Source organism: Xyrauchen texanus, chromosome 14 (genome assembly GCF_025860055.1).
Source record: "Xyrauchen texanus isolate HMW12.3.18 chromosome 14, RBS_HiC_50CHRs, whole genome shotgun sequence".
NCBI classification, from domain to species: Eukaryota; Metazoa; Chordata; class Actinopteri; order Cypriniformes; family Catostomidae; genus Xyrauchen; species Xyrauchen texanus.
In genome coordinates this window covers 12,069,197-12,097,056 of record NC_068289.1, presented here as the reverse complement: position 1 = coordinate 12,097,056, position 27,860 = coordinate 12,069,197, and the positions used below count along the sequence as shown (strand labels likewise).

At 38.1% G+C, this 27,860-nt stretch overlaps 2 protein-coding genes across 3 annotated transcripts; one reads left to right on the top strand and one right to left on the bottom strand.

Moving 5' to 3' along the window:
• The first annotated feature begins 2,079 nt into the window (after window positions 1-2,079).
• Window positions 2,080-17,751, top strand: LOC127655068 (Na(+)/H(+) exchange regulatory cofactor NHE-RF3-like). 2 transcript variants are annotated; one of them, XM_052142675.1, is made up of 9 exons: window positions 2,080-2,177; window positions 4,392-4,602; window positions 4,921-5,149; window positions 5,282-5,418; window positions 11,874-12,069; window positions 14,176-14,372; window positions 14,661-14,912; window positions 16,382-16,726; window positions 17,212-17,751. In XM_052142675.1, exons 2-9 carry the CDS (start codon window positions 4,396-4,398, stop codon window positions 17,257-17,259), a joined length of 1,611 nt encoding a protein of 536 aa, XP_051998635.1. In that variant the 5' UTR covers window positions 2,080-2,177; window positions 4,392-4,395; the 3' UTR covers window positions 17,260-17,751. The 2 variants fall into 2 exon arrangements, with proteins under 2 accessions (XP_051998635.1, XP_051998636.1); XM_052142676.1 differs by lacking the exon at window positions 4,392-4,602 and having other exon boundaries at window positions 2,090-2,177.
• Window positions 17,752-17,934: 183 nt separating this feature from the next.
• Window positions 17,935-26,790, bottom strand: LOC127655069 (Golgi pH regulator). The gene is made up of 14 exons (XM_052142677.1): window positions 26,621-26,790; window positions 26,031-26,090; window positions 25,840-25,943; window positions 25,656-25,762; window positions 25,400-25,501; window positions 24,692-24,812; window positions 24,491-24,571; window positions 24,136-24,245; window positions 23,346-23,434; window positions 21,379-21,471; window positions 21,181-21,276; window positions 19,577-19,666; window positions 19,277-19,342; window positions 17,935-18,901 (listed from the first exon to the last, which is right to left on the bottom strand). Exons 1-14 carry the CDS (start codon window positions 26,660-26,662, stop codon window positions 18,695-18,697), a joined length of 1,368 nt encoding a protein of 455 aa, XP_051998637.1. The 5' UTR covers window positions 26,663-26,790; the 3' UTR covers window positions 17,935-18,694.
• Window positions 26,791-27,860: the final 1,070 nt, after the last annotated feature.

Genomic DNA, 27,860 nt, shown 5'->3' with positions numbered 1-27,860 from the left:
CAATGCCATCTTGTGGACCGGGCATTCAATTAAATAGGTAGCCTTCCTTTTAAAAGGTAATTATATATAAGGCTTTTAGTCTTCATAAATTGTAATGTCACTACTGTGCCATCTCAACCTAAATTAATACATATTCCAATAGAAAGGGGGCATAGGTTAGTTGTCACACTTTTTACTCCAGTGAGTAATTTCGCAGGGTAGCCTTATTTTTCCAAATGACATACACTCACTGAGCACTTTATTAGGAACGCTATGGTCTTAATAAAGTGCCTGATGTGAACTTCTGCTGTTGTAGCCCATCTGCCTAAATGTTTGACGTGTTGCGCATTCTGAGATGCAATTCTGCTCTCTACAATTGTACAGAGCAGTTATCTGAGTTCCTGTAGCCTTTCTGTCAGCTCTAACCAGTCTGGCCATTCTCCATTGACCTCTCTCATTAACAAGGTGTTTCTGTCCGTAGAACTGTCACTCACTGGATGTTTATTGTTTTTGTCAAACAACTCTAAGTTAACTCTAGAGACTGTTGAGCATGAAATCCTAAGAGATCAGCAGTTACAGAAATGCTCAAACCAGCCCATCTGGCACCAATAATCATGCCACGAAATCATTGAGATCGCATTTGTTCCCCATTCTGATGGTTGATGTGTACATTAACTGAAGCTCCTGACCCTGTATATGCACGATTTTATGCATTGCACTGCTGCCACATGATTGGCTGATTAGATAATTGCATGAATAATAGGTGTACATGTGTTCCTAATAAAGTGCTCAGTGAGTATATTTTGAAATGTAGACTACATAAACTTAAACCTAATAGTTACTGACATTTAACCATTGTGACAACTGCAGATTCAGAATGCAAGGATCCCTCTCATTATCAGCTGCCTGATTTTAAAGTTACAGTTACATGTACAGACTACATTAAACCCATAATAATGTCAATGGCATAAAATAAATCTTTGTGTATGCTAGAGTCCAACAGTGCAATTATGATGAGTCCATGATGCAATACTTGTATTACATTATAAACATCCGTATTACATCCGATAAACATACAAGTGTCATCATCTCCCATGAAAATCCTTTAATTTATTTCGATCTATTTTGTCAAGCACTTTCTCTGTCCATATTTTTGCTTATTTAGTAAAGATTGTAGGTTCAAATGAAGTGGTTGAGTAGATGAGATGAGGGTGGCTGCACTGGGACACATGTGGAAAGAGTCATGGTCTTGCTTATAGTCGACAAAAAGATATAAATTAAGGAAACGCATCAAGTTACCTGACAAGCACTTTTACACTCTCATGCAAAGGTAATGCAACCCAATTTGTGAGACTACGCACACAAATAAGTGCAGTCTCCTCATTTAACTCTAGCACACTGTACGTTACGTTGAATGAGTTTTCTAATCCTCAAAACACCATTAAGGTAAGTGGGTATGATTTTCCAGAAGACTGATCTGCAAAAGAGTGCATGTTCCCAGTTATTCGCTCAAGCATCTGCTTTTTGTAGAAATAAACAGAGAGTAACAGTCAGACATTGTGTCTCCCATTTCCCATAGGGGTTTAATCAAGTCATTATAAGTATTGTTTTCCATTATAGTCTTTCTGTGATCATAGAAACTATGGCACTACATCAAACCTTTATGGATATTTTAGCCCTATCAATTCATTTTATAAGAGCCTATTGTGTTTTGTCATTTTTGGACATCTGAAAAAAACTGTTTTTAAAATGCTCTTTAAAGTTTCCTTCTAGATGTATGCTGTGCAATATTATGTAATCATATTTTGACATTGAAGACTTTTAAAATCTGGAGCCACCCAGCTGTCACAAATGGCATAATGCAGTGCTAAGAGTGAATGCACTCTGTTACAGCCATTACAGTCAATTAGACTGTTAAATAGTCTTAGAGAACATTAATCCAGTCATAATTTGAAGTTCTTAAAAGTATAGGTTTGAATGTTTGTAGTGCCTTTTTTTCCACTTTAAGAAACAGTATGGTTACTCATAGCAACAGAGAATAAACCTTCAGCCACGAGACATGGTTAAATAACTCACCTTTTAGATCAACCTTTGGCCTGTCAAAGTCCTTCAAACATACTTACGCAGTGCTTGATAACACCTTAGCAGAAGCAGGCAGCTACCTCCTTTAGGCTGGGGCATTGAGGAGACTGCAACTGGTGAGTAGCATCCACTTATCATAAAGATATAGTGTGGAAATATCACAGAATTTAAGTGTTTATCTGCGTAGATGTGCACCTTACTATCTGAAAAATGTATTCAGGCTTATGTCATGTTAATGTCTTGTCAGAATAGAATGGAATAGAATAGAATCCATTATAAAGGTAACATAAACGGTACAACAGTTGTCACTAGTTGTACCTCTACTTAAAAAAAGCGCAAACTCATTTTGGGAACATACTTTAATGTAACTGTTAACTGTCTGAAACTGTATATGTTTTGTTCCTCAGGGAACAAAAATATTTTCCTTTTTGTCTCCTTAAGGGTACAAAAATGTACCACCCCAGTTTCAGCTTTGTACCTTAATTGGTACTTAATTTTTGAGCATATTTACAATCATGTAGTCGGACCCACCCATGCTAAATTTGTCCTGGGCACCTGATACTTCAAAAGTTTTACAGTTAAGGAAGAATTTTGTTTGCGCAACGCAAATTCCTGTTTTCAAATAGCTTGTAAATAAATATGTGAGGAACTTTGTGCAAGTAACATTAATTATTAAGCTAGTTTTAGCCATAGTCTAATGATGTGAAAACATTACCAGCCCATAGAGCACTTCATGGACCACTCAAGTGTGAGAAGAGTACTTGAGCTCTCAGCTGATGTGTGAGGTATTGTGTAATTGATATGGCATCTATGGTGTTTGAATTTACTACTAGATGCTTGCACATATTGGTAAAACTTTTATCAAAATGAACCAAGGCTGTATGCAATCTTTTTAAATGCCTGAATGCATGCTGGCAGCCTGTACAAATCATTACCATAATTTGTCTTTTTTTGTTTTGTCAGGATTGGTTGACATTTGCAATTACAGAGAAAGGGTACAAACATTTTAGAACAAAACATACTTTGAAATAAACACATTCAGCCACTTTGTTAACCATTAACAATTGTGTAGAGCTCTCTCTCTCTCTTTCTTCTTTTGTTTATTCTTTTAATGTTTTTAAACCTCGAGTGGCTTAGCTTGGCACATTCACCCTAATACAGGTTGGTGATTACATGCCCTTTGACAATTTTATATTACCCAAGTTATCTACACCATTTCAAGAACATTAGATTATACTATCATTACAACAGGGAATGGTTCCCTTCAGTGTCTCATTATCACTGGTTTGCCTCCATTATTTTCTACCAAAATCTTGGTAACATTCTGTAAGTATAACATAACTACACTTTATTTGCACATGCTGAATTGTTATTACCAATTTTATCACCACATGAATGGTATGTGGGTAGTTCACATTAAATACTTTTGGGAAGTCGACATGTCCCGGTGTGTGACATGCTAAAACCTATTATGAACAGCCTTTCGCCAATTCTTTCACATGCATGCAGTTGTTATTATGACCACATTAAAGTATAAGCTCACACAAAAATAAAATGTATGTTATTATTTGTTTATCCTCATGTTTTTCCAAACCTATTATAACTTATTATAATTTATAAAATTATAATGTTTCCTCCGTGGAACACACAGGAGTAGTTTGGAAGAATGTTGATGCTCCTCTTATCTAAACCTAGCCAATTAGAAGATTAAACATGATAGGAAGCTATTGTGTGTGATGAAACAAGTAATTGTCGTGGATTAGATGTAAATGATGTCCAGCGACATCACTGGCTGTAGTGAAAGTCGTAGGGATTCAAATGGGTGCAGTCACACATTATCATACGAATTAGCTAAATTAGAAAGGTTGTACGAATCCTGACGATTTCATTGTGATGGTGTGTTGGATTGGTGACTGAGGCTGTAGTTCATAACATTCTGCCTAACATCTCCTTTTGTGTTCCATTGAAGAAAGAAAGTCAAACTGTTTGTGATGATATGAGGGTAAGTAAATAATGGCAGAATTTTCTGTTTTGGGTGAACTGTCCCTGTACTTTAAAATGTAATTAGTGAAGTCCAAAAAAAAAATGTGAAAAACAGCCTTAAAAATATACTCTTTTCCCTTATACTGTTCATACATTTTAACCAAAACCTTTATGGTTGAAAAAAAAAAAAAAAGTATGTTAATTGACATGTGAACTACCTACAGTATGTAATGAAGTGTGCTCACTGCATCTGAGATAAGATAACATCAAATGTCCTAGATCATATTATCACATGGTTGTATGAAGGTGACACTATCAGTAGACAATGTATGGATGCTTTTCAACAGAAAAATGGCTGCATCAAAACCACGTATCATTACACTATCCAAGCGTGAGGGACAAAGCTTTGGCTTCTACCTAAGAGTGGAGCATGGGGAGGAGGGTCACCTGATTCGAGCCCTGGAGATGGGTGGCCCAGCGGAACTGGCTGGTATGAAGGATGGAGACCGCATCATCAGAGTCAATGGAACATTTGTGGACAATATGGAACACAGCAAGGTTTTACGGATTTGGCTTTTGGCCATTTGTCTTTTTTCCCTCGTATCCCAGCTGTATATGCAGATTCAACTACAGCATAAGTAAGACCAGTTTGATAAATAGCAGTATTGTCCCAACCAATCTTCTTGTGTTCAATTTGGGGAAACCTGATTAAAAACATTACCTCTGAATGCCAATATTTTTAACGACTTTAGTGGCGCAGAAATTACAAATTTTAGGATCAACATACGTTCCATAATTTGGGGTAATGAAAGGAAAAGAAAGTTTTATCCACAAAGCTGGGTTGTAAAGTTTGCATTCATCCTTTTCCTGGGTCAGGTTGCAGATATGGTGAGAAAAAGTGGGGTGACCGTCACATTTCATGTCCTTGGAGAGGAGCCATATAAGCAGGCCAAAGACAACGGTGTGAACCTTGCCGAGCCTCAGTCTCCCACTGGTCAGAGCCAAACCACCATGAATGGAGTGTCTGCACCAGCCCCTAAACCCAAACTTTGTTTTCTGGAAAAATCCAGCAGTGGTTTTGGTTTTTCCCTAAAATCCACCAAAGGTAACCAAAGGTTCACTCTGCTTCTTCTCTAGTGGGTAAATTAACAAATATCTTATCTTATCTTATCTAATTATGTGAGATATGAGAATGTTACTAACAGTAAATATTTGATCTAATTGTACTGGTTGTCAGGTGAACATGGCATTTTCATGATAGATGTGGTATCTAGAGGAGTGGCTAATCAGGCAGGTGTGAAGCAAGGTGATCGTGTGGTGGAGATAAACGGTGAAAATGTTGAGAGTGCTAGACATGATCAGATTGTGCAAAAGGTAAGTGAAAGCTTTAATTTGTACAACTTCATCATATTTATACAGTTTAATGGCACCAACTGCATCTTATATTCTTTTTTTTTATCACCAATACTATTTTATTTACCTTACATTTGAGTTAGAAATGAACAGGGCTCAGGACAAATTGCCACAGATATTTAAAGGAGCCCTCAGAATTTTTTTTCCTCATCAAAAAAGATTAACTACTGAAGACATGAATTGTAATTTTGCAATATAGTGCATCCGGAAAGTATTCACAGTGCTTCACTTTTTCCACATTTTGTTATGTTACAGCCTTATCCCAAAATGTATTAAATTCATTATTTTCCTCAAAATTCTACAAACAATAACCTATAATGACAACATGAAAGAAGTTTGTTTGCAATCTTTGCAAATTTATAAAAATAAAAAAAAACACATAAGTCATGAGTATTCACAGCCTTTGCTCAATACTTTGTTGAAGCACCTTTGGCACCAATTACAGCCTCAATACTTTTTGTGTATGATGCTACAATCTTGGCACACATATTTTTGGGCAGTTTCTCCCATTCTTCTTTGCAGGAACTCTCAAGCTCCATCAGGTTGTATGGGGAGCGTCGGTGCACAGCCATTATCAGATCTCTCCAGAGATGTTCAATCGGGTACAAGTCTGGGCTCTGGCTGGGCCACTCAAGGACATTCACTGAGTTGTCCCATAGCCACTCCTTTGTTATCTTGGCTGTGTGCTTAGGGTCGTTGTCCTGTTGGAAGATGAACCTTCGCCCCAGTCTGAGGTCCAGAGCGCTCTCTGGAGCAGGTTTTCATCAAGGATGTCTCTATACATTGCTGCGTTCCCTCAATCCTGACTAGTCTCCCAGTTCCTGCTGCTGAAATACATTCCCACAGCATTATGCTGCCACCACCATGCTTCACTGTAGGGATGGTATTGGCCAGGTGATGAGTGGTGCCTGGTTTTCTCCAGACATGACACTTGCCATTCAGGCCAAAGAGTTACATTTTTGTTTCTCATGGTCTGAGAGTCCTTCAGGTGCCTTTTGGCAAACTGTAGGCGGGCTGTCATGTGCCTTTTACTGAGGAGTGGCTTCTGTCTGGCCACTCTACCATACAGGCCTGATTGGTGGAGTGCTTCAGAGATGGTTGTTCTTCTGGAAGGTACTCCTCTCTCCACAGATAAATGCTGGAGCTCTGTCAGAGTGACCATCAGGTTCTTGGTCACCTCCCTGACTAAGGCTCTTCTCCCCCGATTGCTCAGTTTGTCCAGGCGGCCAGCTCTAGGAAGAGTCCTGGTGGTTCCAAACATCTTCCATTTATGGATGATGGAGGCCAATCAAGTTGTAGAAACATCTCAAGGATGATCAGTGGAAACAGGATGAACCTGAGCTCAATTTTGAGTGTCATGGCAAAGGCTGTGAATACTTATGTACATGTGATTTTTATTTTTTTCGTTTTTTATTTTTAATAAATTTGCAAAGATTTCAAACCAACTTCTTTCATGTTGTCATTATGGGGTATTGTTTGTAGAATTTTGAGGAAAATAATGAATTTATTCAATTATGGAATAAGGCTGTAACAAAAGTGAAGCGCTTTGAATACTTTGCGGATGCACTGTATATGTAGGAAATCATGACCACTCACATTAAACTGAAGACTTCAGTCATATTAGTAATCTTATAACAGCTGTTTTATTCTACATGGAGAGGGTCCAACACTGCCATGTTAGAATCACATGACCAGCCGAATACTAATCGCTTAATCTCAGTAACTGTCCAGTTATTTGACACTTTTACTCTTTGATTAAAGTAATCATGGCTGACTGTGAATACTACATTTTTTCAGTGGTATCTGAAACTGAAAACTATTGGTTTTATTGATATTATGCTGCATCCAAGCCACAAGGTGTCAGTGTAATTCCAAGATAAAAGTTACTGAGTACACCTTTAAAATTTGGGAGCAACAGATGCCCTCATAGTGAATTGCCCTTGTTTTTTTGTTGTTGTTTTTTAAGCTGGATATATTTCACAATATTATTTTCTATTAATTATATAATTATTATTTAATTACCATTTAAAATTATTCCAGTTTATTGTGTTTTGTTGTTTATTGTGTATTGTGCATTATTTAAACCTTATTCAAAGCTTCTTTGTATTCAATATTGATCTTATCACATACCATAAGGCCCTATTTTAAATGAACTGATTCAAGTATTTGACATAAATTAATAAAACTAAGTGTGTTCCCTTTACAAAAAGCTACACTTCTGATGCTGCGCTGGAAGCACTTTGGGAACACCTTCATGTGTGTGACCAGCTGTGAATATGTGCGTAACACATCAATGAACCTTGACTGGAATTTATAGCCTCTGCCGGTGTAATCGTTGGATGCACCTTGGGCTGGGCTATAAATAGATGTGTCACCGGAGCATCATCAGATTCTTTGTCTTCAGAGATCACTCGTGTGTGTGTGTGTGTGTGTGTGTGTGTGTGTGTGTGTGTGTGTGTGTGTGTGTGTGTGTGTGTGTGTTTATACGAGCCTGTCAAACTTTCTTTCCTCTATTAGGAGTTAGAATTGGTTAGGCAGTTCACAGTGAACCTTTTCTCCTTTCACTTCTTTCTTAAAAAAAGAGAGAGAGAATGACTGAAAGTCAGAGCAAACGATGCGTGTTCCCTTGTTTACGCTCTATGGCCGAGAGGGACACGCATCAGTTTTGCTTTGTTTGTTTGGGGAAGAGCATGCTGCTCTCGCGTTGGAGTGGGGCGGGTGTGGGCATTGCGATCTGCTTTCGGGCAAAATGCTTCGCGCTCGCCTCGCTTACTTCCGGGAGTCAGCGGCCACACTTCGTTCATGGGGCTCTCTCATGGATCTGGCTGAGGAGCGAGAGACGGGTTCATCCCTTTCCCTCGCTCTCACCCCAGATCCAGCTGATCCTTCTCGTAAGCCTGAAGCGCGACTCTTCGGTTCACGAGGGGGACGCTGAATCTCTGTACGTTCCACGAACAATAATAAAGCGGCTAACAACAGATACCCCCCAAACGCTCCAAACAAGAAGACAAATTTCTGTCTGGTGGCCAAAATGAATAAATAAAAGAGGGAAGGGAACGCTATATCAGTCCCTTCATTTTTCTCCATGACCTCCATAACAAGTATTCTCATTCATGGAGGAATCCTTATACTTCCCGTGTCTTCGTGCCCTTGACATATTCGACTATCGTGGGTGCTGAAGAGACACTTTGGGTTACCTCTCACCGGGTTTGCATCGTCATTTAAAAAAAAAACAACTCTCTCCCCACAAAGCCTTGCAGAATTACCTCCATCTTAGTAGGGAGGGCTTATCAAGCAGCGGGTCAGGCTGGTGCAGCTCTGCACACAATGGCAGTGTTACAGGCGTACCAGGCTGACCTGCTGAAGGACCTCAGTGCAGGTACCGCTTCGCCTACTGGCCTATTCGGGGACGCTATGAACACAGTTATCTCCAGGTTCCAAGAGGCGGAGAGCCACGAGGAAGCCTTTGGGCAGTTTCTTCCTCGCCGCACTCAGGGAGCAGGCCTGTCGGCTACCCAGACCCCCCTCAGTCCTTCTAGAAGGGAGGCTGAGAAGCAAAGCGTGGCGAGTCATGCTCCCCCTCGCAAAGATTGGGGACAGTCTCGTCGCCCTCAGCAGCCCCCAAAGCAAGACCTCAGGACACTAATTTCTAAGAGAAAGAAACCCTGACGGTCTTGCACTTAATCTTGTGGGGGGTAGCTCCCCTCGGAACGGGGCGCGTGCTCTTCGCCTCTCCCGGTACCCCCACGAAACCTCTCCATTCCTGCCGCCTCTGGTGTTTCGGGAGGTAGAGACTTCCATCAAAAGTTGGGTGTTTCGCTGCTTCCTGCATTTATCCAGGATGCGGAACACTCAAAACCCCTCAACAGGAAGTCTTAAATTAATACCCATCTCAGAGTACTTGGAAGCTTGGAAAGTTCTGCCAGATATTTTTACGTGGGTCCTAAGAACAGTAGAAAAGGGCAACAGAATTAAATTCGCTCGCCTCCCTCCGTGTTTCAACGGCGTGGTCCCACCCAGGGAATCACTCATCTGGGGGTTATATGGAATTCGATCACAATGCAGGCACAATTGTCTCCCACATGAATAATTTCCATTGAGAACACCCTGAGCAAGGTCAGGCTAGGTCAGGTTTGCATTGCCCGTCAGTATCAACAAATACTAGGTCACATGGCGACTGTGTCCACGTCAGCTGAATTTCTGGCACGTCGGATTCTCCTTGGATCCCAGGGCAAGCTCCTGTCACTCAGGGCAGTTTATATCCCAGGATGCCCATATGTGGGAGCAGATTTATTGTCCAGACAGAAAATACCGACGGGAGAGTGGAAACTCCACCCCGAGGTAGTGGAACAAATCTGGGTGAGATTTTACAGGGCAGAAGAGGACCTCTTTGCCTCTATGAACAGCACACTCTCCTCTACTTCTACCTGAGTCACCCAGCCCCCCCTGGGTCTGGAGGCGATGGCGCGTACATGGCCCAGAATGCGTCTGTATGCGTTTTCCCTCGGTTTATCTGCTCCCGGGAGTCTTGGCCAGAGTTTTCCAACAAGGGTCTTGCCTCTTACTGATAGCGCAGCGCTGGCCGAACAGGGTATGGTTCTCAGAGTTAATATCTCTCGTCGATAGATCGCCTTGGGCGATTCCGAACAGGAAGGACCTTCTTTTTCAGGCACAGGGGACAATATTTCATCCCCGGCCTGAATTGTGGAACCTTTCATGCTTGGCCCCTGAAGGGTACCAACTGAGATACACAGGGCTTTCTCCTGAGGTCATCAAGACCATTTTAAGTGCTAGGGCTCCCTCCACTTGGAACAAATCTGGGTGAGATTTTACAGGGCAGAAGAGGACCTCTTTACCTCTATGAACAGTGCAATGTCTCCTTTACTTCTCCCTGAGTCACCCAGCCCCCCCTGGGGCTGGACGCTGTGGCGCATACATGGTCCAGAATGCATCTGTATGCGTTTCCCTCTACTAAAAGTTCAAAATGCAGATCCTGGACTTTCTGCAGGAAGAACTGTCAGCAGGCACATGCCCCGCCACTCCCAGGATCTATGTAGCCGCCATTTCGGCTTGCCACGCCTTGATGGACAGGGTGCCCTTTGGAGGGCATCCTCGACTCGCTTGCTTCATTTGTGGAGCCATGCGACTGTGGCCTCCTGCTAGGACCAGGACCTCTTCATAGGACTTAGCAATAGTCCTTGAGGGTCAGGTTGAGACCCCCTTTGAACCTCTAGAGTCAGCATCTGACAGACTTCTGACTCTCAAGATGTTTTTTCTTATGGCGATTACCTCTCTAAAGAGAATTGGGGACCTACAGGCTCTGTCTGTTTTGCCAGCCTGTTTAGAGTTTGCCCCAGGAATGACCAAAGCAATTTTGCACCCTCATCCCGACTACCTAACTAAGGTGCCTTTCGCGACCCTACATCCGGTCACTCTCTAAGCCTTTGGCTCCCTGCCATTTTGAACGGCGGAGTAGCAAAGACTTCACAGTCTGTGTCCAGTCTGTGACCTTTAGACTTATGTCCACCGCACTAGCCAGTGGCGTAAGTCAGGGCAACTATTCGTTCGCCATGGGAGCCGCAACCGGGGGGCGGCAACCTCCAAGCAGACTGTCACATTGGGTGAGGGACGCTACTGCCCTGGCCTACGAGGCACATGGTCAAGCTTCGCTAGTAAGTATCAGGGCTCACTCTAGCAGAGGGCTCGCCTCCTCTAAAGCCTTGGCTAGAGGTCTCCCTCTGCAGTAAGTTTGTGATATGGCAGGTTGGTCCTTTCCGCACACATTCGTTAGATTCTATAGTTTAGATGTTCATGCCACTCCGGCTCTTATGCCCTCGAGTAGACATCTCAAGCTTGTGTCTGAGACCTCTCACGTTCTTGTGAGCACACTACACAACCGTAGGGTGTCCAGACAGCCTCAGTGCGGCGGCGTGGGTATTCTCGTTCCCAAAGCACTTCCAGCGCAGCATCAGAAGTGTAGCTTTTTGTAAAGGGAACGTCTTGGGTTACTTGGATGTAACCCTTGTTCCCTGATAAAAGCGGAACGAGATCCTGCGCTTCCCTGCTGCACTGGGATGCCCCGGGTCTGCTCTTCAGACAAAATACCTGACGATGCTAAGGTGACGCATCTATTTATAGCCCAGCCCCAGGTGCATCCAATGATTACACCAGCAGAGGCTATAAATTCCGGTCAATGTTCATTGACATGTTACACACATATTCACAGCTGGGCACACACATGAAGGTGTTCCCAAAGCGCTTCCGCTTTTATCAGGGAACAAGGGTTACATCCAAGTAACCCGAGAAGTTTTATGTGTTTACAGGTTTAAAAAAAATACTTATGAAAACCAATTCAATCTTACAGTGCCCTTGGGGCAAATGTATTATAATAACTAACATCTATCTCTCTTTGGTAGGTGAAAGCAGCAGGAAACATTGTAATTCTTCTGCTGGTGGAGGAGGACACTGACAAATATTTTAAGCACAAAAGCATTAAACCAGGGGTGAGTCTTGCAACAGTTAGGTACCTCCCACATAAGCCCCGCATTGCAGACATGGTCAAGAGAGCAGATGGTTATGGCTTTATTCTTAAGGCTCACCCTAAACATGCAGGTGAGTGATTACCATACTGTTGCTTAAAGTCAGCATGAAATCAAAATGGACCCTGTTTAATTTCCTGGTCTAATTGTGCTTTACTTATCTTTGCACATTACTCCAAAGAAAAAAATTATGTCTTCATAAACTTTTGTCAAAATTGAATAATTTGCTCCAAACACCCAGCTGCATTCTGGTATTTAACACCCACGTTTCACTTCCTGATGGATAAATTCATGTCCCATCGTACATAATTGAATCATCGAATATCCTGTGGTGTTTTACATGGAAATACATCACATATAGAAATAAAAATCAGCTGAAGTCTTTGTCAAAGTCACTCTGGATGCAGTATAAATGTATTAAAGTTCTCAAAACGACAGCTCAAAATAGCCCACTTTGGTTATACTTGGGTTAATCATGGGTAAACAAGACATTCCTTTCCAATAACCAATTACTTTCTAAATGTTATGTTCTTGCCAGATTTGTCTTAATGGCTCAAACTGCATACTGAAGCAGTTGGTAATTGTTATAGCAGTGAATTTTACAAAATGTATCTTACCAGGAAAGAAATGTAAAGATAGTTGACTGTAGTTAGTGAACAGTATTGATATATTATTTAAGTCTTTCCAACAGCAATATTATTAGTGGCGCTAATGCAAGCATCACTATTGCTATTCTTTACATTTTGGGTTAGGAACTGGGTTAGGGAAACCTATTACTGAATAAGTTGCATACTTTTTGAAATATTAACTTCAAACAGCATTAAACCCAAGTGCCTGACATTGAAGGAGGTACCTGAGCCATATCTTATATCACAGAGACTTAAGGGTGGGATCTTTTGATGTTGGCCAATAAGGGACTACCTGTCAAACAGAACACTCTTACCTAGCAATGCCCTAGCAGCCACCCTAGTAACCGCATAGGAATGCACTAAAAACTACTTGGAACATATTAGCAACCCAACGTCCTGGCAACCACCCAAAACAACCTAGCACTGTGAACTTTCTTCAGAAAATGTGTTGTAAGTTTCATAAATAAACAGATATATTGTAGCATTTTTTGTAAAGCAAAAAAAACAAAAATAAATCTGAAAAGCTTGAATGTGTTTAACCCTTAATTTTAATAGGTGGCCATTAAGCAGATGCATTTCATCCAGTAATTTACAGTACACTAATTGCATGGACAACTGCCTGGAGCAACCTGAGATTAAATGCATGGCACACAGACATTATCCCAAGGGAAATAGAGCAGGATTGTCATTTCCTGGGCCCTGAATATCTGGTGTTGACAGCCCAGAGTCCAGTGACCATTGGTTCTGCCTAGTTTATTGTTTATCTGTATATTGCATGGTGGTGCCTTGCAACTGAGCATACTAAAGTTTATCACAGTGTAAGGGCAATGTGTGCTCATGTTTCACTGATAATCGACAATGTGATAATCTTTCACAGAGCGGTTTTATTGACACTGTCAAATAATATGCAGAGTTTATCTATGTACTTAAATGGTTCTATGATGATTTAATTAAAAATCTATGATTAGCATTTGGATACACAATATTTTGTTAACATTTTTTAAGAAACTGTATATCATTTTAAATATATAAATTGATTCTTAAGAAAGATTTTTTATATAGTTTGATATTTAATTAATTTCTTTTAAGAAAATGTATTATTATTTTTTATATTTAGGTAATTACATATTGAAAATTTTGTAATTAATAAAAAAACATACCTAAAAAAATAAATATTAAATAATTGTATATAAAAATAAAAACAATTTCTGACATGAAAAATATATAATTATTGCACACTAAAAAAAATATATGAATAAAAGCACTTCCTAAAACAAATTAAAAGGTAACTGACACTACAGCAAAAAAAAAAAAACAAACAAAAAAAAAAAAAAAACTGGAGAAGCAAGGTCTGTAACAGATATTTGATATTTAGATAATTCTGTAATGTGTAATTGATATCAGACATTAAAGCATTGAAATACTGTATGTGACATTTTATTCATATTATCTTTGATCAATTCTATAAATATTATTTTATGTTGTGTGTTAAATTAGAGAGTCTGGCCTCAGACATTGTAGATTATTGTGTCGCTGAACCTATGCCTTAGGCCATTACATTGGAGAAATTGACAAAGGAAGCCCTGCAGAGCAAGCAGGACTCAAGGATATGGACAGACTTGTGGCTGTGAATGGAGAGGGAATTGAAAACTGTACACATGAGCAGGCGGTGGACAAAATACGTCAACAAGGCAACAAGTGCTGCCTCCTGGTGTTGGATGCTGAAACAGACAAAATGTACAAATTGGTGAGTCCCTTACATTCACCAAGATTGCTGTAACACTTCAGAAACACAGCAACAAATGCTTAATTTAAAACATTCCCACTGATAAGGGCACAATGGGGACAGTTCATGAATCACATCTTTTTTCTTTTATTTTTTTATTTTATTTAAAAGCAGCTTGCCTTTAAGTGTGATGATACACCACCTCCTACCATATAGTTAATACACAACTAAATTTTTCAGGGAAAATATAATTAGAAACTCTAAACAGAGATGCAGATAAGCTTTACTGTATAGTATTGTATTGTATAGGGTGGTGTTTCTCCACTTTTGTACTGGGAGGAAATGAGAGCATCTGTGCCCAGCCATCCTGAGCCTGAACTTGAAGCCAGACCTGCCCCAACACCAGCCCCAGCTGTATCCACACCTGTCCCAACAGTACCTGCACCTGCCCCAGCAGATGTAGACCACAAACCCAAACTATGCAGACTGGAGAAGACCGTAGCTGGATTTGGTTTCCATCTCAATGGCATCCAGGGAGTGTCCGGACAGTACATCAAAGAGGTGGGACCTGAGAAATAACGTCTTTTAAATACTCCAAAATGACAATAAAAGGAAAATAAAAGGATCATAATAGTAGTCCATATGGCATGTGCGCTATATTCCAAGTCTTCAGAAGCCATTTGACATTTCATTTGAGAGCTCTGCTGCAGATTGTCATTGAACAAATTCTTCAAGGTTGCCAAGTTTGAGTGAGATTTTGATGTCATGGCCAGGGTCGCATTGATGAACAGGCAAATCGTTGTTCAAACCCAGGGGTCCCTGTGTCAAAATGCTATGGGAAATAAAACCTTATTTTTATAGGGCTAGTTATAATATTCTGATGGTATATCTATAATATGAGTGGGCCACTTTACTTTGCTGGGACTGAGTTTCCAGTAAAACAAAAAATGTGTTTCCTTTCGCAATATTGTTTTCCAAATTTTATGGAGGTCCAGATTTTAAACCCCTTCATTCTACAATTTGTGCTTAACCTTATGAATGTTTAGCCTTTTATATTTCTTCCACTGTTTAATTGCCATAATAATTGTTCCAAAACCACAATGGATGTCTCCTCATCATGACTCTAGTTAAGTCAATGTAGCTAGTCTTTCTACAAAATAAATAATCTTGTATTTGTTTTGGAAAATCCTAATAGCCTAAATACATGTACATACTTAAAATAAAAAGATATAAAAAGTTAAACAGATTCCTCCTAATAGATGTAATATGAAACAATAACTTTTGTCACTGTCTTCCTACAGAAAAAACATAATACCTTTTAGTAAGGGCAATGATGTGCATTTTAAAAAGTCTTAATCATGATGTTGAAGCGTGGTGTTGTCTCCTCTTTATCTTCTCAGTGCTGTTTATAATGTCGGGGCTATCTAAAAGTTTGAGATGTTTAACTTCTTCCCCAGTTATTTCAATGAGATGATTCTCTATAGAATTCCTATTAAGTGAATTACTTTTGTGGTGTCTGCACGCTGAGATATCGAATTCCTGTTCTGTCACATGCTGTGCCTTACTTCAAAGTTCTGTTTATGCTGTCTCTGGGGCATGCTGATGTGTGTCGCAGCAGTAAATTTGCTTCAGCGGCCTAAAAATTAAAGTCTCGTGCTGATGGAAAAATCCAAATGGAAGATTTATTGATGTTTTATTTATTTTATATAGAATTAAGTTTTCTTGTTATTTGCTGTGAGATTTAATTGGGTAGAGTGAGAGCTTGAGACTGAGCCTGAAAGCGTGAGAGTTGGTAACCCTGCTTCAATTTTGGTCTGTTCCTCACACAAAGCTTCCAAAATTTTTCATAAAAGATGTGAAATATAGCAAACAAGTCATTTGGACTATGGCTTTTTTTGGAGCTTGACTGCCATATTTCCTTTTCACTTTCATCATTGTTCAAAGGAATCCATCTAGTGCAAAAATATGTTCAGTGTGAATGACCCTGAACAAATGTTTGAGTGAACTGTTCCTTTAATGTTCTCTCTCAGGTGGTGAAAGGTGGAACAGCAGACAGAGCCGGACTGGAGGATGACGACATTGTGGTGGAGGTGAATGGAGTGAACGTGGAAATGAGCACACACGAGGAGGTTGTGGACCTCATCCGTAAAAATGGGGACACGCTAGTCCTCCTAGTGGCTGGGAGGGCAGTCTATGAACACCTGAAATCACAAGGGATTCCCATCACCGCTCAACTGCTGAAAAAAGAGCCTACAGCTGATATCCCAGCACCAGCCCGCGCACCAGACGAGGAGAGGAAAGACCAGCATAAAGACACAGGAAAAGACAATGAGACAGAAAGACCTGCCACTCCACCCCCTCAAACCCGTGCAAGGGTCAGTACTGCTGAGCAGGAAGTACCTTTGAATGTGACAAATGATAGAAAATGTTTTTTGTCAAACTCAAAACTCAGTGGGATTGAAACGAAATTGGCAACTCAAGAAATTACCTGACGAACACCATTTTCTTCCTGTGTTAACATACAGTTGATGCATACCTACTGAAACAGAAAGTTGGAATAGGGTATATTAAAAAGCCAATGGCCTTTAGTTTATATCACAGCCATGAACATGACTGTCTACTTGCTATTGAAAGTCAGTGTCCGGTTGTATTGGGGAGGAACATTCTCATTTGAGAGAGCTGGTCTGTTTTGCCAGAAGAGAAAGACTATACATTTATTTGTTAAAAGTTTAGTCAACTTCTAGTACCTACAGTACCATACAGATGGTCTCACAGATGTGGACTACAAGCTATAAGACTCCAACTTTATGGCTAAATCCAAAAAGAGATACTAACTCAAATTTTTATCTTTTCAATCTAGACTTCATCATCATCATCATCATCTGAGGGTGAGGAGGAGAGACTCTGAGCCTATACTAAAAGATCCTGCCAATATTCTGATTTAGTGATAAGCTGACGCACTTACCAGATTGCCAATTCTATTAAGAAGAGGGAAAATGCCCTTTGAACAAGAGACCCTGTTTTCAAGGCAGTTTTGATTCAAGAATAGATGCATTTTCAATCTCTTTTAAAAGCTATGAAAATTATGGTGATCTGGAACTGTTTATTAAGATGATTTCTGTGCTGTTCTTCTTTCATTGGTGTCTACAACAACAAATATTTAACCATGCTTTATTAAAAAAAAGGATGCTGCCTTCAGACCTCTGTCAGTCCTATGCTGTTGTAATTCAAAGGAAACAACAGGCACTCTTCAAAAAATGGTCTTTCAGACAATGCAATTCTTAGACAATTCTTGATGTATGCTGTTTTATTCTACATGATGGTTTTTGTCATTTTTTGATTGGCTATTCCTATTGAATAAAACTTCTTAATTTGGTGAAAGCCACAAGGGCAACACCACATCTGTCTACAATCTGTGTGGAAACCATTTTTCACCATTTAAAGAAACAATGGAAATACCTCAAAAGCCTTTTAACTGAATTCCGAGCCACATACATAATACATTATAAATTATGTACATTCTAAACAGTAGTATTGGCACAGTCAAGGCCCCATTAGTAATGAAATGCACTCATCAGTTTAACATGGAAAACATTTTATTGCATTTTCTGCAATAGCCCAAAAATATATTAAATAGCCTTTAGCAATAACCTTGCACTTTGGTTTTTTTATTGTTGCTGTGACATGATTTCAGTAGACAATTTTATGGCTCTCACTCGCTCAATACAGTGTGAATCAATACACTCAATATGTGAATCGTTACAATTATTTCAAATCAGAAATTGGCAATACATGGAATGATGGTAAAGTTTAACAGGCTGGAGAGAAAAACAAGAGTCCAAAAGGTCAGACTAACATTTTTTCTAAAAGTAAAAACATGTGTATCTGTCTGAGATTTCATAGTAGGATAACATTAGGATTAGTTTATTCTCCTTTCATGGTAAAGGTACAGTAGATTCGAGCTGTTTGTACTCAAAGTTAACACTGATAATAATGTTTATATCAGACACCAATGTATGGATATTACAGATATTAGCACAGCCTGGTTTAAGATTCATGCTGATTCATTCCATTAAAAAAAAAAAGACACTTAGAGAAAAATTACACCAACATTCTATACCATGTAGTCCCCTCCATTAACCAAACAACACGGAAACTCAGCATCACCGCCTTTGAACCAAAACTCAAATTAACACAGTGTCTAGGCCCCTCCTGATTCAGGAAATATAAAGCCAATGATACTCTTTGCAGGGTGGAGGCATAAGAGTCTTCTTAAAAGAATAGACAAATGAAAGAGACACTTCAGTTCCTGGCATCTCTCTCCGATGAGGTCACTTGTGAGGTCACAAGGTCATGTGCTTCTCAGGTGCCTGTTTATGGGCCAGGTAGAGGAAGAGGATACTGGAGAGAGCACTGACCAAGAAGATCACATCAAACCAGCGATGGTAGAAGTTAAACTGGAGTTCTCCAAGTACCTCAGTCACTATGGTGCGGTACTCCAAAGGCATGCTCATCCGCATAAGGAGCACAGAGGAAACAAAATACATTCCCTATACGAGGTAGAAGAGAGACATGTCAAACCAGTTTGTTTTCAATAAGTATTTGCAATATTCATTAAATATTTATGCCAACATTAAACAGTACTCCATCTTTTCTACAGTACATAAAATGTTTGATGCCTGATTTCAATTGTAATTTCAGCACATGATTTCTATTAGTGTGAATGGTATTTTTGGTTTAAAGACATGCAGATGTATTGATGAATAATATAAGCCCAAAAAATAATGGTTTTCGGTAACGTTAAAATCATTATCAGCAAACTTTCTATTTTGCCACACTGCTGGCTGATAGAGGTCTTAAATTATCAAAAATTTAATTGTTCTAAAATAGTGCAGTTGTTTGATTTTGTCTATACTGTGTCTCACCATGATCTGAGCCAGGACGAGCACAATGACATTGGAGGACTTGTTGCTGGAAATGGCATAGAAAAACTGTAAACAAAACAGAGAGATTAGCCAAAACTGCAAATTTGTATGCTTTAAATGTCATCAGTGGTTCTCAGAAACTGAACTCAGGCAAAACATTGCCACAGAGGCTCCGAAGGAATAATGTCCTCCCTTCACAACAACTGAACATGAACACATTTAATACATGGCTATTTCCCCATAAATTATAAAACTGAATGAGGAAAAGCTGTTTGTCACTCAATGTTCATCCCTCATTACCTTAGTGAGTGTGATTAAGAGGCCTCGTATGGACGTGACTATGATGATTCCCACCAGGATAAAGGAAATGTGCTGAGACCAGAACTTTACCTGTGGTGAAACAGAGGTTTAAAAAACATTAGAAAGGGATAAGCAGCATTTGCTCTTATCAGAAGAGTGAGACAGAGAGGTCAGACAAAGATTACATGTTTAGGAGGATGAATCATTACCTCCAAATGGGGAAAGATTAAACCCTCATTAAGATAACTGTGCTGACTTAGAATTTAACAGGCTGGGGAACAATTAACCACCAACAAAAGCAGTCATGAGTTTAAAGTCTATTGGGATTGATACAACATCAGCTGTGTGTTTGTGTGCTTGTAAGAGATCAGAGGTGAGGTAGTATGTACACAAAACCAGAAAATATAAACATTTAAAAATAGCTACCCATTTCAAATGTATAATTTTAAATAATCAAAAAAACAAGCATCTGGAAATTGCAATAATACAGAACTGCAATATGATCAGAATACATTCTTACAAACTGGCCAATAGGGGGCAGAACAGGGCAATCAGGGAAAGGTCCTCAGAAGTTTAAATTAATAGTTCTCCAAAAAAAAAAAATATTCTTTCATCATTTATTCACCCTCAGTGATGTAATAAATGTGAGAACAGACAAAAATCTAACTATTTTCACTTCACATCTTGACAGCAGTCTCCTTGGCAATCATGATTTCAAGCACGATTACACTTTCTTTAGCACCATCAAGCGCTATGCGAATGCATCAAGCACTAGGAAGTGAAATTGAGCTTGAAATGGTGATCATGCCTAGAGACTGCAATGAAAAGATGTACAGAAAAAATAATAATTTTTTAGGTCTGTTCTTACTAAAAATCAACTGGATTACTTCAGAAGACATGGATTATACCACTGGAGTCTTTTTGGTGCTTCAAAGGCCTGAGCACCATTCACTTGCATTGTATGGACCTACAGAGCTGAGATATTCTTCTAAAAATCTTTGTTGGTGTTCAGCAGCACAAATAAAATCACACACATCTTAGATTGCATATGGAAGAGTAAATGATGAGAGAACTGTCATCTTTGGGTGAACTATCCTTTTGACTGGAGTTCAAAATGTACGATTCAATATCAGCAGGATTGTGAATTGAATTTCAATTGAGGTTTTCAAACAGGATGCGGAATTGTAATTTGAATTTAATAAACTAGAATGAAATGGAGTGAAATTCAAAGAAATTCATATAACTGCTATAAGTGCATGTTATCATACATCATTTAAATAGGCCTACAAAATTGAAGTGCTGTATAGCATTTTTTTAGGAATTAATTGTTTTGAATTTGATAGTACTGAACTCAGATCACTTGAGAAAAATGTATACTACACATCAAAGAATAACTAGACATAATTAGTCAAAATTAATGATGCAATTATTTTTGTTTTTAATTGCAAAACTTGAACTGAAATTACTGTTTTGTGTAAAGTTGAGACAAAAAAGAAAAAAGAAGATATCAGGCCCCAAGTCCAGCAGGGATGCTCAAAGGAGATATTAAACAAGCTGAGATGTATAACAAATCTATAGAAGCAATTTAAGTATGTAGCACGTACATCAAACTGAATTCCGAGATAGTTGACAGTGATCTCAATTCCTCTCGTCACTGGGTCAGTCTTCCCTACACGGTCGAAGACAATGTTTATAGTTGCCTAAGTGAATACATTACATAATACCATTGATTAAGACACATTCTTTAAAAACTTTCTAAAGCATATCTAACAATCAGCTAAAAAAAAAAGAGAAAAACTTACCATGAATATTTTCCACACACAGTAGATGGAGAAGAAGTACCCTAAAAAGTTGAAGTATTTTCCTTGAAATGTTTTTGAGTATTCTATCCGTTCCTTGGAACAAAGAGACATCATTAGTGTAACGTTTATTCCTATGAAGATTTCCTAAACCTTTTGACCAATGAATTTCAATTAATGTCCCAGTTATTAATGATTACAAATGAAATAATTCTGATGAAATATTTTAGATGCAATCATAACAGGAAAAACATTATATTTCACAATAAAAATATCCATGACTTTTCTGTGACTTTTTAAGAATTTGGTTATTTCCTTGATGTTTCAAAGCCTGGAAAAGACTGTTAAACTCATTATATTTCAGTACAGTGATGGGCAGTAGCTTTGCTACACATAGTGAAGCTATTACCACTATAACTACATTTCAGAGTAGCGAGATGTTAGCTTCGCCAGTTTTTAAATCAAGTAGCTTTTCAGTACCAAAGCTATATATTTGACAAGGTAGCAGCGTAGCATTGTTAAAAGCTACACCGATACATCATGCCTTGGTACCTGGTGTTTACTATCGTCAGTTTTGAATCAAAACAAAAGATGTCAAATCACAAATGAATGACTCATCTGAGTCTGTTCTTTCCAATGAATTGGTCACGTGATAGGAAAGCAGTCTGAATTGGCTCGTGATTCAATCTGAATGACTCAGTAAGCTTGTGCTCGCACTGCTGAATCATTTGGTGCATGCTCTCACTTGTCAACAAGCTCATGGAATATTTTATAACACGGATAATAAAGATAACGCTGGTTGCAGTGGATCTACAATCAATCACTGGAAACCAAATACATCCTCTCTTTTGCCAGTGATGAAGAAATTCTTTATTAAGTTCAATATGTGTGCAGATTGTGAACGACTTCTGCAGGTAAAGACATTTTCCAACCAAGAGTATCAAAACACTTAATTAAGTATCATGACATTGCCATGTTTTTCGGACATGTACCATTACTTGGGAGTGCCATGATATATGAATATGGTAATCATATCAAATTGCCATGGTAGTAACATCGTATTCTTTGTAAATACAGAATGGTGCATAAATATCTCAAAGTAACATGGTATTACCACCTGATACCATCAGATATAACATTGTTTTTGCCCAGATGTGCGCGCTCTCACACACACACACACACACACACACACACACACACACACACACACACACACACACACACACACACACACACACACACACACACACACGTTGTGTTTCCATGTTTTATGGGGACTTTCCATAGACATAATGGTTTTTATACTGTACAAACTTTATATTCTATCCCCTAAACCTAACCCTACCCCTAAACCTAACCCTCACAAAAAACTTTCTGCATTTTTACATTTTCAAAAAACATAATTTAGAATGATTTATAAGCTGTTTTCCTCATGGGGACAGACAAAATGTCCCCACAAGGTCAAAAATTTCGGGTTTTACTATCCTTATGGGGACATTTGGTCCCCACAAAGTGATAAATACACGCTCACACACACACACACACGATAAAGTGAATAGTACACTGTATGTACAAAGAGTTTTTATACAGGAATGTGCAAGTTAAATTGTTTAAATGGGTTTGGGTTTGTAGAGGTAGTAGTATAAATATGAATTTACATGTTTTACATGCACATGTGTATTGCAACTATAGTATACTTGTTTACTGTACTGCACTATCCTGTACCATGGCTTTGATAAATGTCATGTAAATATGTCTTTTAGATGCTTTGTCTATTACAGTATGCTCTCTGCATCTGCGGTTGAAAAGTAGCTAAAATGTAGCAAGCTACTTTTGGCTTGTAGTGTAACTTGCTATTTTTTCTGAAGTGTATATTTTATCTTTGCTTAACAAAATTTTCTGTTGAGTAGTTGGTAACTTAGCTAGCTATATTGTTTTAGTAGCTTGTCCTACACTGTTTCAGTATATACCTTTGTGGCCTGCAGGTCCACAGTCTCCAGGAAGAGCTGTCTACTGAGCTCCTCCAGACCATCTACTTCCTGCTGGATCTGAGAAAGGTCTGCAGTGCCACAGTTAAGAAACATGTCAGTAGTTTTACCTTTCTACTTAGCGTGCACATACTCACACATACACGGATTAGTTACTTGCCATTAGGCTAATGATTTTTAGCCAAACCTAAAAGGAATATTCCAGGTTCAATACAAGTTAAGCTCAATTGACAGTATTTGTCGCATAATCTTTTATTTAAAAAAAGAAGAAGAAGAAAAATAAATAAATAAATAATAATTAAAAAAAAAAAAAAAAAAAAAAAATCGAGCTTACAGTGAGGAATTGTATTACTATTTTTATCCTATTGTTTTTGCCTTGTGACTTTGCTTTCAAAACGGTAAGTATTTTAATGTTTACTGACTGGTACCCATTCACTTCTATTGTAAGTGCCTCACTGGAATCCAGATTTTTGCTCTTTTTTTTTTTAAAGAAAAGAAGGGACAAGTCTAAATTTATTTTTGTTGTAATCAATATTATGCCAAAAATGCTGTTGATTGAGCTTAAGTTGTATTGAACCTGTAATATTATTTTATTTCTTATGACAGTCTTCTGGAAGCAATCAGGAGTGCCTTGCTCAGACACTTAAGATTCAGTGGTGATGAAATGTGACCTCAGTAACTCTCCAGTTACTGTGTGACTCATAACAGGGATCGAAGTGGTCTTGTATAACTAGCTTAGGGCCTGTACTATTAAACGGGTCATTAAGGATACTCTCACTTCCTGATGGTGATGAGGTCACACTCTTGATCATTCCCCAAAAACCTGTCTGTTTATTCTGCTCCTCTCCACGTTGGTACATTTGCCTTCTTGTCATAGCAATCCTAGAAAAGAGATATTTTAAAAACCCTTTTTAGTTTTATGACAATTAATTGGAGTTAATTTTCTTCACAGTGACTACCAGTGTTGAAAAAACTTCTGAGGAAATATGAAAAGAAAATTAAAATAAAAATACAAAAAAAGATAATTTTGCAGTGGTTTCATATTTTTTCCAGAGCTATATATTAAATATACAACACTGAAATGGGAATGCAGTAATGTTTGACATGCTCTTGGATCCCTCTCTTACCTCTTCTTTTTACTGACAATCATGTCCATTGTTTGGAGTAGCCTTCTCTCCAGGGCAAGTATATCACTGTCTGTCACATTTCTGTAGAATAAAAAACAAACAAATAAACAAATATCTAGTATTTTAAAAATATGTATAAAATAACACATAAAGGAATGTGTTGTTTAAATGCATATTTTATGTGTCTGAGAATCCAGTTACCTTAGGAAATAGGACATATATGTATAAGGGCAGTTTACAGCACCAAAGCCAGACAGGAGAGCCATGAGTGTGACTCCAATGACCCCCACACGACTGATCAACTGCTCTATGGACAGAATGCCTGAGGACACAAGAAAGAGATGCACATCTACATATTCGGCTCCAAGATCCAAGTGTAGCCAGTAGCCACATATTAAAAATCACACTTGGATTCTACATAAAAATCATAAAACAATTATGATTTACTTTTAATACACATTCCTGGTCTACTGCATGAATCAGTGCACTTTATTCCATAGAAAAAATTATAATGATCTTAATCTTTTATTAAAATTAAATAAATTGCTACGCCTCTAAAACAATATTACTTTTCAACCATTCTGGTATGTAATGGCCACTTTTTGCTATTCAATCAATTCCCAGTGGATAAAATCTAGCCCAATACTACACTTTATTTCTCTCTTTGTATATTACATTTAAATTAATGCATTTGGCAGACACTTTTATCTAAGGCAACTTACAAAGCACTCAATGTACACATTTTATCAGTTTCTGTGATCCACGGGTGTCGAAACCATGATCTTGGCATTGCTAAAGCCAGTTGAGCTACATGAATATCCTGTTTCACTCTGATATAACAGCATATTTCAGAAGTAAAAAGGGTTGCGAACAGTGTTTCATGTTGACAAAATCAATGCTGTTTCCTACCATGTTTTGGATTAAGTATAGGGAAAGGATCACCCAGTTTCCAGAAGAAATACATGAATGTGAACCAGACCACACATGAAAAAAGCAACCTTTGTCTATGCACTGTAAAAGAAAAGAGAAAGATGGAGAATTTGAGGTGAATGTAATGCATAATCAAACACTCAGCAAATGTAATTAACAAATATTCTTATGAGCTAAATAATAAATAATATATAAAAATGTTTAAGAGCTAGAGATGGAGAAACAAGCTACTTACACAAACGTATATTACTGACCACAAAGTAGCCAATGTAGAAAGGCACCACAAATATTAGAACCAGTAATATTACATACAAATTCAGCTTCCAATGGAAATACCTGGAACTGTAGAGAGACAAACAACATGTTACTCATCTATCATGACTCAATGATGATGTCATCACAAAGTAAACAGTACTTACGTGCTGCTTAATGCACCAATGATCTCAAAGATAATGAGCTCAAACATAGTGCAGGAAAAGGCAAAAGTGACAGAGAACACCACCTGCACAACATACTGTCGAACCTGATGAGGAACACAGACATATCACTTGTAGGAGTGATGTTCAATGACTATAGATGTAACAAGACAAAACTCTCATGCATGATATACCTCATAATCTTTAAACAACTGCCGCATGAAAAAGAGCCACCCAAACCCGAAAAACAGCACCTATGTACAGAAAAGAATGACATGTTAGGTACAAGGTTACAAGGCTGATTATGGACAGTGTTAAGCATCATTAAAAACCTTTAGCAAAGCACATAACTAAACTTGAAAAACACAAAAAAGCTTCAAAACTTCTGCAGAAATGCTGATCAGATTTGTGGCTTTAGAATAGAAAAAGCTCATGTAATTACTAGTATGCAAGGGGAAGCTCCACATATGTTATTATTATTTTTTTCCATTTTATAAATGATTTTTAACAATACTGTAGTGTTTTGTGAAAATTATAATGCAAAAAGTCCAGTAACATTATTTGTAAGATATTGATTGATAAGTGGCATGTTTTCTCTTCGTGATTTGTTTAGTTATAACCTTGCACTTTTATTTACTCATTTAAATGTTTGCAAGATTTAAACCATGAAAAATTGGTTAAATGCTGTTACTTGAAAATAATGAATGTAACATCTTAGTGTTGTTCATGTTAATTAAAATGCATAACAAACAAGAGATTAAATTGTTATGGCTTGAGCACTAACCTGAGAAGTGAACATAATCACTGAATCAACGAAGAAAGACATGTCGTAGCGTGTACTTTAGGGTTATTATAAACAAAATGATAAATGCGATTTCATTGTATTACACATGCAGAATACAAACGTTAAACAGCTCTTCTTAAGAACTGCACGACTGAGCTGTCAAGCTGATGACGTTCATGGCAAGGGACAGATAACTTTTCCGGCGCACAGTAATGTCATCATCAATGTCAATCCACCACAAGAGAGCGATATCACCACTTGGAAGAGTTTTGTTAACCAAAATGGAACTGCTCTCTAGGTTTGTTTACCCAGCCTCCTCGCTAGCTATCCCACCTCACTTACTAAAAGAATGTAACATTGCAATATTTAACATTATTTGTAAAAATAAGCATCACTATATTAACAAAAATGATTTAGTTCACAGTTACAAAGAAGGAGGATTAAATGTTATTGACTTAGAAATTATGAATAGTGCTTTAAAAACTCAGTGGTTAAAATCTTTTCTTTGTAATACAAATGGCTTATGGTTTACTGTTTCATCTTCAATATTTGAGAAAGTAGGTGGTTTGGAATTTCTGATTAGATGTGATTTTGAGTTGCACAAATTACCTCTTAAATTGTCCGCCTTCCATCAACAAGTTCTCCGTTATTGGAAGTTAGCATTTTCCCACAATTTTAGTCCACACAAAACTTGTATCTGGAACAAATCTTTATTTTATGGAAACTGGATTCAATATAACGTTTTTTCCCTGTTGGACATGATGGACAACTATGGTAATGTTCTCAATTACAATGATTTTTGTTTGAAACATGGATTTGTATGTCACCCGAAAGAGTTTTACACAATTGTAAATGCCATACCAAAAAACATGGTGTTACTGGTAAAGGGGATTCTTTCACACTACTCTGTGACATTCTCTCTCCCATCTCCTTCTCTGGGTGTATTATCTATTAGAGATCATAAATGCAACAACAAATATATTAGAAGTGTTTTTATTGATAGACTTCATCCAAATAGAAATAAACATTACTATCTTTTCAAAGATTTTGACCCGGAGGAGGTGAGGGAATTGAGAATGAATTATCTTACCTTTCCAAGTCTCCCTAAAGTGAAAGATATTCATTTTAAAATTATAAATGACATATACCCATCTAAAGAATTACTGAAATCTAAATTTGATATCAGAGAAAACTCTTGTCAATTTTGGGAAACTGATATAGAAACCACAGAACATATTTT